This window comes from Polypterus senegalus, chromosome 6, assembly GCF_016835505.1.
Source record: "Polypterus senegalus isolate Bchr_013 chromosome 6, ASM1683550v1, whole genome shotgun sequence".
In the NCBI taxonomy this organism is placed as follows: domain Eukaryota; kingdom Metazoa; phylum Chordata; class Cladistia; order Polypteriformes; family Polypteridae; genus Polypterus; species Polypterus senegalus.
In genome coordinates, this window is record NC_053159.1 from 24,487,283 (window position 1) to 24,501,577 (window position 14,295).

Sequence of the window (14,295 nt, forward strand, 5' to 3'; positions counted from 1 at the left end):
CGCATTTACACAAGAAAAAGAGCCTTTTCTGCAATTTCATTTAGCTGTACCCAAAAGCTATATTCTAGTATGTACATATGAACACAGTTTTTAGCACTTCTCCTGCACCCTAAAAGTATACTTTTCCTGAATCTGTTCCAGTTAACTCTTGAACCTGAGGTTTCTGACTTACTGCTGAAACTGTCTTATTAATGATTCCTAACTTGCTTTCAGTGGTACACAATTATATTGAAATTAAGTACCAATTGCAACAGGCAAATGCAGGATTTATTTCACATTGAAGACAAAGGACAATAACTACCATATTTCTGATTTAACTTTTATTATTATATTTTCTTTAAAATCAAAATTGTAAAAAGAGTCTTTTCAGCATCAGCAATGTATGTTTGTCTACGTCAGCCAATTCATAATATAATGCACTCTGCATCTTAGCTGGTTGTCTTTGTTACATTTTTTTCCGCAACTGTAAAGAGGGAAAAGAGAGAGTATACATTACTTTAGGCCACTTGCTCCTGTCCGCAACACTCTACTGGCAGCCTATGCTACGTTTTTTTTTTTTGGGTGTGCTGTGTTTCTCTTCTTTTTCACATTTCCTTAAGCATGTAGAAAATCCGGCTTTTCAGAAAGGCTCTGTTTTCAAGTGTCACATTCGTCTGAATTCTGCAATTTATACCTGCTTCTTTTATACAAGTGTGCATGACCCATCAGCATTTCATGATTTGCAGATACATCAAGAGCGAAGAAGTATATTATTATAATAATAATAATAATAATTTTTTTTAATTGTATATGTTGCAAAATTATATACAGCATCCAAAATATTTAAACTATGAATATATACCTATTTTCAGTATGACTGTTTGAATCTTAATTTATGGTTGTTTGACAGCCCCAATCTGAACTTCAGTACATCCATTACAAAATATATAATGTGATAAACCCAGGGCATCGGTGAGCCCAAAACCACAACACAAACACAGCATACAGTCCTGGGTTCAAATAAACAAAGGTTTTTATTTTAAATACCTCCAAATGAGACACAAGCACAAGCAAATACAGGTCTTCCTCTCACAATATCTCTCTTTTCTCCCTACCACACTACCCTACTCCACTATCTCTCAGCTCCAACTCGCTTGAATAAGGGAATGCGGTCTCTTTTATAACAGACCCGGGAGTACTTCTTCTGGACTACATATCCTGTCATGCCCTGCTGGCTTCTTACTGTGCACTGACCTCCAGGGCTGCTGCCAAATTGGGGGAATAAAAAACCTACAGCAAAAACTTACAGCTATTTTTAAATGGCTGTCTGTTCACTCTTTCTGGTAATTCATATATATATGTAAACTTCTGTTACAATGAATATCTGAAGTATTTTAATGATCCAGACAGTTTCCCCATATGACACAAGTCTATAGAAATCTCGTTACTACAAAGTACATTCAACAGATACTTTCATTACAACGAAGTGACCTTGAAATGCTTGAATGAATCATCCACAGAGCAGTTAGTTTTGTAGTCGCAGCTCAGTTGTGCGCAATGATCCCCAAACAGAAACATTGTAAAAAAAAAAAATATATATATATATCTTTCTTCGGACATGTTTCCTCATATTGTTTTTGGTGGTTTTCAGTGATATCTTTTGCTTATTGCTCGTCAACATTTGAAAAACATCCATTGGAATTTAACTCATTGTCACCCTCCTATAGAAACAGCACACACAAAAAAACGATACCAGTTCATATTGGAAAAAAAAACATTTTTGTAGCTCTCAATTGCAGCAAAAAGAAAAAAGACGTTGCCAGTGAATTCGGAATTTCGCCATTGACACTGTCAACTTTCATAAAAGACAGAGCAATAAAAAGAAGAAAACTCTCCGATGTGGTTTGGCACTGAAGCAAACAGAAAAGATCTCGATGGGTGATGCAAGGAACATTGTAAATGCAAGGAAGAGTATTACTTGGTCACTGACCTGGTCACAACCCTGTCTGACTGCTGTGTCTGTTTATAGGAGAGTGGCAGATCCCGCTACAATAAATAACCATGCTGTTCCTGTTTCAAGCTGAATAAAGCTGGTTTTGCTAAAATACTGAGACTCAGCCTCGTGTTTTGGGCTGTAACACAGGGACTTACAGCGCAACCCCGATATTTTAGGATTCGATTCTGTGGCGCTTCACTGCAGTGCCGTGAGCCTGCTGTTGCCCTGCCCCAGCAATGGACAAACAATCTTCCAGAGACGCGGCAATTGCACATCAACTTGACATTCATGTTTGGGGATTGGTGGTTTGGGGGGAATCCCAAAAGAGTTCAGAAACCTCACAATATGAAAAAGAAGAAAAGGATGATTTGGCTTCTGATTGATAACTGTGCTGCCCACAACATGTTTCCACATTTAGATAATGTTTGCTTTGAATTCCTCTCACTCAATTGCACAGCAGTGCTTCAGCCATTGGGTTTGGGCATCATTCGCACCCTGAAAGTGTATTATCGCAAAGAAATTCTCATCAGCCTTGTAGACAGGAGAAGATTAAAATTAACGCAAAAGAAGCTATTGAAATGATTGCAAACGCATGGCCGCAACTTAAAGAAAGCACAGAATCTCATTACAACAAAATTATTTTTAGGTCCCTGGCAGTAAATATTGCTTTCTCTTTATCCACTCTTGGATAAGCTTTTTAAAATGTTGAATATTTTGACATTTTCTTCTTATTGACACACATAGTATACTAGAATGATGTATTGGAAAATTACTGTTTCATAGTAGTGTTCTTTTTTTAACGATAGAGTTTTTCTACTAACCATGTCCCTGTGAAAGGCATTGCTCTTCAGCTTGTTTTATAGTGCTAGTCTGAGAACATATTATAGCAAATTACAGTATGTCTGCTGAACTATAGAATTGGTCTTTTTTGGCAATGCACTAATGATTTTATTGTGCTCTTCAGACTGATCAATAATTGCAGCAAATCTTCCGAGATCTTTTGATGTCTTTTTTAATTATCTAATGGTGTCTTAGGGTATACTCAAACTAGGCACATTTGTTCCGTACCATACCCGAGCATGATTGTCCCCCCTCATTACTCCCCCACTGGCCTGAACTCACACTGCGCTTTAACTTTCTGGGCACAGGCAAGCATTTGTCATCACCATGCAACTTTGTATGTTATTTTTGGAGTTGTGTAGGGTAGGATACCATTCTGCCCTATTACAGACTGAGTGTGCAGTGCAGCATTTTATTGTTAATAACGCTGCACATACGAGAATATTTTTACAGAGAAGAATTTGCAGCTTTTCTTGCCTACTACAATTCACTTTCATTTAAACTGTTTTTAACTCAAATGGTATCGAATGAAATGAGAATTGCACTAATTATATAGTAATAAAACTTGTTGCATCATTGACGTCATGTCTGTGTTCCGTGCTCTGGCACATTTAGTGATTACACTTTTCCCAAATCCTACTGAACCGTGTTCAGACCCACCTCTTCCAAGCCGACCAGGGCACTGTACAGTTGGCCCAGCATGGAGCGATCAAACTAGCCAAACGAAATAGACTTTGAGGGGGGCTACATGCAGACCAAAATGATCGGGCACAGAACAAATTTCTAGTACGAGTTCACCCTTACACTGTTTGTGGTGGCCAAAGCCACATTGAGCAAATTTATTATTTATATATAGCAGACAACCTTTTAGACTTTGTCCTTGTGATTGGCTTCTGGTTACTTTGATCCCCAAGTAGAATGTTGGCTAATAAACACTATTATTTATTTACTTTTTCACAAAAGCCAATTCTTATTTTTCTGTTGCTTAATCAATTTTGTATATCAGTGGCTTAGAATTATTCACAGTATGTGTCAATGTATTGTTTTTGAGAAAAGTGAGGATCAGTTTTAAATCAGTGATTTTATGAGGAAGATGTCATATGTTGAAGACTATGATGTTATTGTAGTTGCTCTAGTTTTATCTAATTTGAGATTTTTAAATAGAAATTGCAGATTTTAGTGTATCATGGTTTCAATCATGAAGAATCCTTGAAATTTCTCTGCCTCTGGGCAATAATACACCTACACCTTCCAAGTTTAAAATATACAACTACAAAAATTATTTGACCATAGCTTTACTAAATTACAGATTTCTTAAACATCTCCTTAGCTGCTTGGTTCTATATGTCTGAATATTTTTAAAGTGCAGTTTTTGCTTTTCTTAAGTGTTGAAAATGTATTAAGAATTTGATTAAAAGATGAAGATGAAGAGAAAAAACATTAATTCTTTCATTCATAAACCCTCCATTCAGTGAAGTCTGGGCCAATTCAGACAAAGTGGGCCTTTCAGTCGAGGAAGTAGACTACACACAGATGCATCCCTGTGAGCCAGCTTGCCTCTCTTTTGTTGAATTGTCTGGCATTCATTCAAAATCTGCTATTTTCAGTTCAGATACTGTAGCACATAAGAGCCTGTAATTAGCTGGTATTTTTAGCACAATGCTGTTCACATTAATGCTAACTTAGGTGCCGGGGTTGGAGTGGATGAGTGAATCCTGAAGGGTTTCATGCACAAAACAAAAACAAAAAAGAAAGCAAATAATAAAATACCTTGGCACTGTGTCATTTACCTCGGTGTAATTCAGTAGAAACTGTCAGAATGCTTGGTGTCCTAATTTCATTCCATCATCTAAAGCGATTACAGGTCATTATTAAACAGTTGTTATCATGCATAAATAAAGTGTTCCGTTCAAAAAACACAATAAACTTTCAACATGTACATCTAGGGGTACAATGGTTAATTATTATGGTGGCAGCATTTATAAGTGAAAAGAAAATAAACCTAAAATGATACTGATTCAAAACCTTACACCCCCTATTTACAGTGCTTTGACTGCATTTATTCTACTTTTCAAGTCAGAATGTAAATGCAGTGTAAATGCAGGATGCTGTACCTATAAATTTTATTTCAATGCTGATGTCTTAAATCTTAATCTTCCTAACTCCCAGTAGTGTATTAATGTGCAGTTTCTACATATCATTCACAATATCCTTGCAATGGTGTTCCATTAGGATTGCAGCAGTTTTGTGTGTGTGTGTGTTTTTGTTTAAATGTTCTGATCCTGTACTGAGCTTTACAAATATAAAATATATGAAATGGAATATTTGTGTATTTGTTTACATAACAGTATATTTAAAGTAGTATATGCAGTCATTGCCTGTCTTTTGATGGGTGGAGAGAATCTGATTGACGACTTATTATTATTATGTATTTATTTGGCTGATGCCCTTATCCAAGACATCTCAGCAACATATGGAATACAGATAGTAGCATTTCTTTTTGTGCTTCTATTTGAAGCACAGGAAGGTAAAGTGACTTGCACATAGTTATGCAATGCCAGTAGCTGGAGTTGGACTTAAAACCCTGAAGATGTGGATTCAAAGTCCAAAGCCTTAACTCTTATGTCACTCTGCCAGATCAAAAGCTCACAACAGTGACAAACCTGCACTTTTTCTAATTGTAGCACACATACACTTTAAGAACAGTAACATCAGAAGCGCACTCTTTAATTATATTGCCTCCAGTGGTCTTGGGTAGCTGACAACATGAAAAATTATACTGCCCATTGACTGTCATGAGCCTCAGCTTTTAGAGCACATTTAAACTCATGTCACATGGTTTCCAAAACTGTGCACTTAAAAATCAGGTATTTGGTATTCATCTGTCTATTCATTTTTATAGTCTGCATCATTTTACAGACTAGAGGTTAAGCTTAGAGGTAGGGAATCAAAGCAGTCCTAAAATATTCTGTTAAATAGATTAATAATGCTAAATTGGTTCAGTGTGAGTATAATTTTGTGAGTGTGTTAGTATTTACTGCCATTAGGTTCATAGTTCCTGGGTTCAATATTCTATCAATGGTATGTAGTAAGTATTTCTCTCTGTAGCCATTTATTTAAAAAAATAATTAAAAAAAGGTAAAGAATTCTTTGATTTGTGTGGATTTAATGTACATACCCCAGTGCTAACCACTGTGCTATAGTTTTTTTTTCTTCTCTTCTTATTTTATACCATCTTTGAATCACTTCTAAAAATACTGTGGGGTAAAAGAGCTAGGCTATGATATAACAATGTAATAAACATTAACATCTAGGATTCATACAATAAGTTGTTAAAGCACATCTGCCATACATTTGTTTCTCATTCATATATATGTATATATATGTATGTATGTGTATATATGTATGTATGTATGTGTTTGTATATGTAAATAAATAAAATGTTTTTTTTTAGTCTGTACTGTACACTAAAGATATAAAAAAAAATAAAGAAAATAATGAGCAACAAATTCTCTTTTGGCGATGGGATGATTCTCTAAGAGTGTCTCATGTTTTTAATTGCAGAAATACATCCTTCCTCTCATTATGAGCAGCAGAGAGGACAAGAAACATCTGCACAGGATTGAGACCAACATCTCTGAGATGAGTGGCACCCTGACACAGACAGGTGAAGATTAATATCTTCATTCGTTTTCCCTCCTTAACATTTTCCTTCATTTATCTGTCGTGAAAATCTGCTCACATTTACAAATGACGCTGCCGTCATTTCGGTTTAATTTGAAATTGCTTGTTTACTGTCGGCTCAGCCTCAATTAATTACGTTTTACTGAAAAGCTCTTAACCTCGGAATATTAATGAGGGGAGTGAAATGACAACTTTTTTTTTTATGGCTAGAAAGTTCATTTTAATTTCTGCCGATGAAGTATGCGGCAGTAACAGGGCTTGAAGAGGGCCTGGTGATTAACTGAGCTCTGACAGGTGCATTTCCAGTCTGGACAGGTAAGAAATCTTTACTGTGCCTGTCAAAAATTAATAAATAACAGCAACAATTAAACCTTCCCCAGAACAGTGGCAGCGTCCATCTCATAGCTTATGCAGGGGGATGTTAAAATTTGAATCATCCATTAGATTGGGCTTCTGAATTAAAGACATTGAAGAGGCAGTGTGAGGACATTCACAGAGAATAGAAATGAGCAATAACTGGGATAGTAAAAATAAATAAATAAATAAATAAATATATATATATATATATATATATAAATATAATATATGCAGCATATAGCATATGTTCTACAAGACAGAAATGCTGCCCTTGCACACTTCTTACAATATGAAACTGATTGTTCAGATAGTATAGATGACCACATATTTTCATTCCATAAGTGCTATAAAATGTTTCGCTTTACTGATGGTTTGAGATATTGTACATCTAGTATGTACTATGCTAAATGATGATGTTGAGGTATTGAATACATACATTTATATATAGGCTGAGATACCCCTGCTGTGTTTGTCTTGTTATGAAATGAGACATGTTTACTGTCAATCCCACTCTTCCAGAATAATGCTTTGTATTTTATTTTTACACAAAGGTGATGCATGTTTGCCATTCTATGTTGCTTTATAAGATACTTGGTCTAAATGATCTTATTATCCGACCATAAACCATGTGGTTGTTTTGTTTTTTTTAATCCCTTACAAAACAGGTTTTATATCTGTTTCAAAAACAGTTGCACTCTTTTAAGTGTGTGAATTTTTGTGCTCCAGTTGCTCTTTCATATTTTGTAATTTGGTTCCCTGTAATATAAAAGAAGCATTTGTATAGTAAATGGATAACATTTTTAAAATGTTTAGCTGTTCTTCATTATTCTGAAAAATACAGTTTTATAATAATAAAGGCAAAACAAAGTCCAGTCTCCTGCAATTTCTAACCCTCCCCTTATATTTAAGGTGTTTTCCATTTGGTTTTTTTAGTGTAATAGGCTGAGAATACATTGAGTTAACCATTTTATTAATGTGTGTCAGTCTTGAAAGAAATGTTAAGCATTTTGTCACATATTTGGTTTCAGCCAAAATTGAACAAAATGTTTTTATGTCATTCTCTAGTTTATCTTTTCTCCAAGGGTTGATACTGGTTTAACTGTACAAGTGCAAGGTGTTTTACCTTTTTTCTGACTGAGTAGGTTTTAGGAATGTGAAATTTTCCTTTATTTGAGTGAGTATATTTCCACATTTAGCTTAGTCTCTACATTCTATTTAACAATTCTATCTAAATCTTCAGATCTGCGTTATTTTCCCTTTGTATATTCAATTAAATATTATTGTCCCAAAAGGGAAATTTGATTTTTGAGCAAGTTTACCAAAGAGACCACAAAGTAACTTAAAAGAGACCTTAAAAAATAACACAGCCATCAAATGTAAACGTAGTACAATTATACTGTATATAATGTAGCAGGAGGTATTTATGGTGAAACATTAGATCAAATATATATCACGTGAAAATTATACCAATATTTTGGCTTACCTAATAATTGATGCAAATTATAGCTGTTCATCTCATGATTTAAGCTTGTGGATCTTAATTGAATTTAGAAGAGTAATAGCAGTTTGGATAAAAGTATATTTGAACCAGGTGCTTTTTATTCTTGCTTCTTTGAACCTATTTCCTTTTGGCAACAACTGGAATTGAGAATGTAATTACTTGGTACTGTCTGAGAGAATACACTCTGCTATTTGTAATACTTGCCTATTAAAACAGTGTTGTGAGATTTGATTGAGACCTTATTTACTGCTCAGTCTTACAATTTCATCTATTCTGTTTTTCTTGCTGACATTAAGATTTTCAAAACGGTCCCGCAGAACATACTGCAAGTAAAGATGGACTCCCTACACGATTTATAAAGGTGTGACATTATGGTAGGATTCATACTAAACGGACTCAGTGTCCTGAAACAGTGCAGTATTGATGTCCCTTTTTGGAGATGGCTTCAGTATTTTCATTAAAAATCAATTTTAAGTCTATGATTGTCTTCAGGTATTTATAACTGTCAACAATCTCCACTGCCTGGTCATTGATAATTGTTTCCTGTGGATGAATAGAATTTCTTCTAAAATCAGTTATTAGTTCCTTAGTTTTTGTAATGTTTAGGTGTAGAAAAGACTTATAATACTAGTTTACAAAGTCATCTATAACAGCACAATGACTGGTTTAATTTTCATTCAGTAGGTTTACGATCACTGAGTCTGCAGCAAATTTTAAATGAACATGTTTTCAAATTTATTACGACAATCATTAGTGTAGAGAATGTGCAAAAGTGGTGAAATTACACACCCCTGAGGGAACCCAGTGGATGAGGACAGCATGGGGGGCAAACACTTTACTTTCACTCTTTGAGTCTTGTTTGTTATAAAGTCAATCAGCCACCTTACCAAATTGAAATCCTCTGAACGACTGTCTGTAAAAAGTTGGGACTGGATGTTTATATAGGCTGATGAGAAGTCTAGAAACAGTAACCTCATGCGAGTCTTGATGCCCTCCAAGTGGTCATGTAACAGAAGACACAATGTGACTATGGTATCCTCTGTCCCTCTAATAGAAGAGTAGGCAAACTAAAATGGATCTAATAATCCCTGAGTTTTCTCAGCCAGCTTCCTCTTTGTAAGTTTTTCAAATGATTTCATAACCAGTAATGTCAGAGCCACTGGTTTGAACTCAATTAAGGTTTTAGGATTTTTGTTTTTAGGTACTGATTTTATTGTTATGGACTTATTTTTTTTGACTGATGCTGGCCAGCTAAGATTTTATTGCCTGACCACAACAAGATCAAATTTTGAGTGGATAATTTTGGTTCAATTTTATCCTTGCAATCAAGTGTAGCTTTTTAAACACCCAAGTTTTAATTCCAACTGTGTTGCATGTGTCTAACTACTATTGCCTTGTCTAAAAGCACATTTTATTATATAATAATATTATCGATTTGTTGACCTAGGGTTTGGTGTTAGGATATTTCTTTATTCTTTTATCTGGGATAAGTATGTCTTCACAAAAGTAATATAGCTGCTTATAACATATGAAAATTGGTATAAATCAGTGCTTGTACCCTTAAAAAGATCCCAGTCTGTATACTAAAAGAGAATAGAATCTTTGAATAAAATCTTCACTCCAAAGTTTACCTTTTTGTGTTTTTTCCATTTTTAAGGCTGTTTTGTTTATGAGGAGAAGTTAAACAAAACAGTGGTTTGACTATCTATTTGTATGCTCCCTTATTTGTCCAGTAACATGTCTCAAGCGATTTATTGCTCCTTGTTGGGAAGGTTACATATTTATAGAAGTTTCTTAAAGATTTCTTCAGGTTACAGAGATTAAAGTCTCCAAGAACAAAATGTGGTGCATCTTTGATGATTGATTGCAAACTTTGTACATTAATAATCTTAATTATCGCAAAAGATGGGTTAGTGTTGGGTTGAATATATAAAACAAATATTTGCAAAAAATTCACATTGTTGAGGCAACTAAAATGATCTTAGAGAGCTTTGCTCAATGTACACTGAGCACACTGTTTTTTTTTAACTGTTATTGATTTACACCAGCGTTTCTTTAAATATAGGCAGACTCCACCACCATGCTGTTTACCTGTAATGTTGGTGTCTTAATCCATTCTTACTAGACCTCAAAGCCATCAATCATGAGTTCTGTGTCTATGTAAAAATCATAATGCAGGCCTCACTGGGTTCCTGCTGAAAGCAAGTGTTAGCTTGTAATTCAGCCAGTTTATTATGTGAAGGCTTAATGTTCGCTAGCGTTACAGTTGGAAGAGGAATGCATTGGGTTAGCTATTGCCCCCTCAGCCTCAAGCATGCACTACCCTATCTTCCTCATTTACATGTTTTACGCTTGTTGCTTTGATTTAAGTTAGCCTTTCTGTTCAAAGCAGAAAGGTCTATAGGCAGCTCTGTTGGTACCATGCCTGCACTGCACAGGTGCTATTGCAATAGTAGTGAATTCATCATGTTGAATGCATGATTGATCCAAATGAAAAAAAAAAGTATGTTCAAAATAATAAAAACAAATAAAAGTAGTGACTCTGTCACACATTTAGTGGTAAATATCATTAAGAATATGAACCTATGTTTAAAAGTTCATCACAACAAAAAAGGAAAGATGGAGGCAAGTTGCCACTAGAGCAGCCATGGTGTGCATACCATCTAATCTGATATAATTGAGTTTTTCAAACTTTGACCCTTTCCATAGTTGTTAGATAATATCACCTTGTCTAATTAGCAATGAACCAACCAAGAATAATACCACAGAGAGAGATGGGCACGTGAATACTGAAAATTGCCCAAAATGGTCCTGAGCTACTAATTATTTTAAATAAATATTATGGAGGTGTTGACTTTTGGAATTCGCCATAATAAAATTGTTTGGAAATTCTTTTGTGAAAAGTCAAAATATTATTCTTAGTAAATGTGTGAAAATGCACATTCTTGTGATATGCAGCAACACGTCGTTAATGTGTTCACTGTTTATATGTTGAGACAATGTCTTTACATCCATCACACATCTAGAGGTGAACACGTTGTGTTTCTTAGTTATTCTTATAACAGGCAACTGACTTTTAAATGAACAATGAATTGTGTTTCAATTACATTAAAGGGCAAAATGTAACTCTTGAATGCTTTCTTTTTAATTCTTTAGCTGGGTTTTGGAAATGAAGCCAGTTCTTAAATGTAATAATGAAATTTTCTTCACACTAGACAAATAGATTTAGCTATAATCTTGTGTCTGGCCTTCTATTAAATAACTGTCTGCACACTTCCATTAGCTCGCTAATCAGTCTTAATGCATCCAAAATCCACCAAATAACCAACAATTGAAATCCTTTAAAATGTAAGAAAGAAAACCGACAATGTATAATTCAAATAAATATCAATCCATTCTTTTACTTGGCAAAAAAAATTATATTATATTAGTATCTTCTGGTAATGTTATATGATGGAAATGATTAATACAGTTGACATTGATGCCACACAACATACTACAGAAGGTAATGTGAGCAAATAATATAAACTGACTCACTGGCAGAAAAAATATGAAGCTGCATCTAGCTGGTGCCAACACTACATAAAAGCACTGAGGACTTGTGTGAATCGGACTTAAAACAGGGTGTAAAGTGGCGTCTAATTTGCTGAAAACAAGGTGCTGTCCCCCTTGTTCATAAAAGCAGGAAGTTAGCTGCAGTGCAGAAGGCTTCTGGTCATAGTTAAAGTATGTCTTTTAAAGGAGGTCTCTTATTTTGGTGTGACAATCCCAAGATGTAATAGTGGGCTTATGAAAATAGTTCTTCATATTTAAGCTTGTTTCACATCCCCAAATGCTTAAGAAATTGGATAGATGGTATGTTGAAGTTTATACCTATTTAGTCTCTTTTCATTGATTAAATAATAGATTAGTGTAGGTCTGCCATATAACTAGTTCCAACTATACTTTATTTAACTAAAACATATACACGGTAAGTAAATAAAAGGGGGGATTAATGAGAAGATTGAAATACTGTGCATTTGATGACTATAGTGAGAGAACAAGGATTGTAGGAAATCCACATCTTAGAGACTCCCTGGTTCATGTTGCCTTTATTATGCCATCTCTCATAAACCAACTGCTGTCATCTGTCTTATCTCAATAGTCAGCAAACTAATATGCATATACTTTCTGTAAATGCAAAATTCAGTATTATATAAAGTATACAGCAGGTTTTCATGAAACTTGTACACCAAAGTCAACAGCATATTTGCCTATTGCATGACTCATCATGTTGTAAGAGCAGTGTGCTGCTACAGTACATGCTTATTGTCATAAAGTACTTTGACAGAAAGAAAAGAATTAAGGGTGCATAAGCAAATAAAAAATATTTCAGGATATGGTTATTATTCACCTCCTGCACAAGTTCAGGTTTCTTGTTATGTGTAAATACAGTACAATAAAATTCTAATTTGCATGTCTAATTCAGACTAGTAACAGTATTACAGTAACAACAGCAGGAAAAAAGACAATGTAAGCAACGACATGTTTAGAGTGCAACATACACTGTATATTCAATATGCAGTGCCTTACAGAAGTATCCAGAAGTTTCCTTGACTAATTCTCTGATTTTACTGGAAATAACAGACACACTACTACTGCTCTCTGAGGTTTATAACTTACTCCTTGGTTTTGTTAGAAATAACCTTTGACACAGTAGTGGCAGGAAACCAAATATTTTCGCTCTAAGTCGTCTCTTCCTTGTTGGTGATCAGGTCAATTTTATTGTTATCGGTAAGTTTAATGATGAAACTGGAGTTATATTTATCACTGTCAAAGGCAAACAAGAAAGGGCTATGGTTGGGGGCTCACCACACTACTCTATCAGGTGCCTGTGTTGATGATCAGCGTGGAGGATGTGATGCTGCCAGACAACACATGCTAGGATCCACCAGTTAAGAAGTTGAAAATATAGTTGCAGGTTGTGAGTGAAACCACCTCCCAAGACAACAGATAGTAAATGTTGTAGTTTATAAACAGTACTCTGGCAAAGAAGTTTTTATTACTCAGATATTTTCACATGGTATTATAGTGGATCAGTTGTGACAAAATGCAAACTATCAAGATTATTCTCATAGCATTTTATTGCAGTAAGAATGAGTGTCATGGATGTCTTTTTCAAGCAAGTGGAAACCAGTGATTCACTCAGCAAGATATTTAATAAGTCACCGAAAACACCAGCTAGAAGTTTATTAAAAATGTACTGAAATTCCACCTGGACTGGATGCTCTATAAGATATAATTTTTTTTATTATTATTTATTTATTTATTTTTTTAATAGAAATCTTCCTTTAGTCATCCGCTTAAACACAGAAAGATTGATCATATGCTGTGCTGTAGCCAGGGGCGTGAAAGACATTTTGCAATTGTGATCCAACACAGATGTAGGAAACATTACATTTGTCTAGGAGAGAAAATGTTGATGAGTTTGGTTAGGCTTTTGTCTATAATTTCTGTGCATCTGCAAACTTGGAAGTCTCTAGCTTATACCCATAATGATGTTTAACTTCTCTAACTTTAACTATTTACCATTTAACTGTGCTTCTTGTATGTTTTCATTTTGCCATCATGAAATGCATTGCTGTAAGCCTTCAGTAAATTATATCTGTCACCGGTGATCCACAGTTTTTGTTAGTCATTCACTATCCCTTTTTAATAAGCATGTTCTATAAGGATGACTATATTGTACAATACAAAATGATGCAGAGGTGCTTTGCATTTTTTATCTGAGGCAAACCCTTTTGGTGTACTCATGGAAAAAGTAGGTGGAACAGCATCCATTCTTTATTACATATTAACAAAGTAAAATGCCAGTGGGCCAATAGGAAAATATAGAAGAGAATTAAAAAAAGCAGTTTTAGTGTTGCATTTGTGTCTGTACTTGATCTTGTCCAGGTTA

General features: G+C 34.7%; 1 protein-coding gene across 3 annotated transcripts in view; it reads left to right on the plus strand.

The window, feature by feature from the left end:
• The window catches only part of pex14 (peroxisomal biogenesis factor 14), a 284,454-nt gene that overhangs the window by 237,978 nt on the left and 32,181 nt on the right, over window positions 1-14,295 (plus strand). For all 3 annotated transcript variants that reach the window (XM_039755605.1, XM_039755606.1, XM_039755607.1), the window contains exon 6: window positions 6,380-6,482. In XM_039755605.1, coding sequence (XP_039611539.1) covers window positions 6,380-6,482 — 103 coding nt within the window. The remainder of the gene's footprint in view (window positions 1-6,379; window positions 6,483-14,295) is intronic.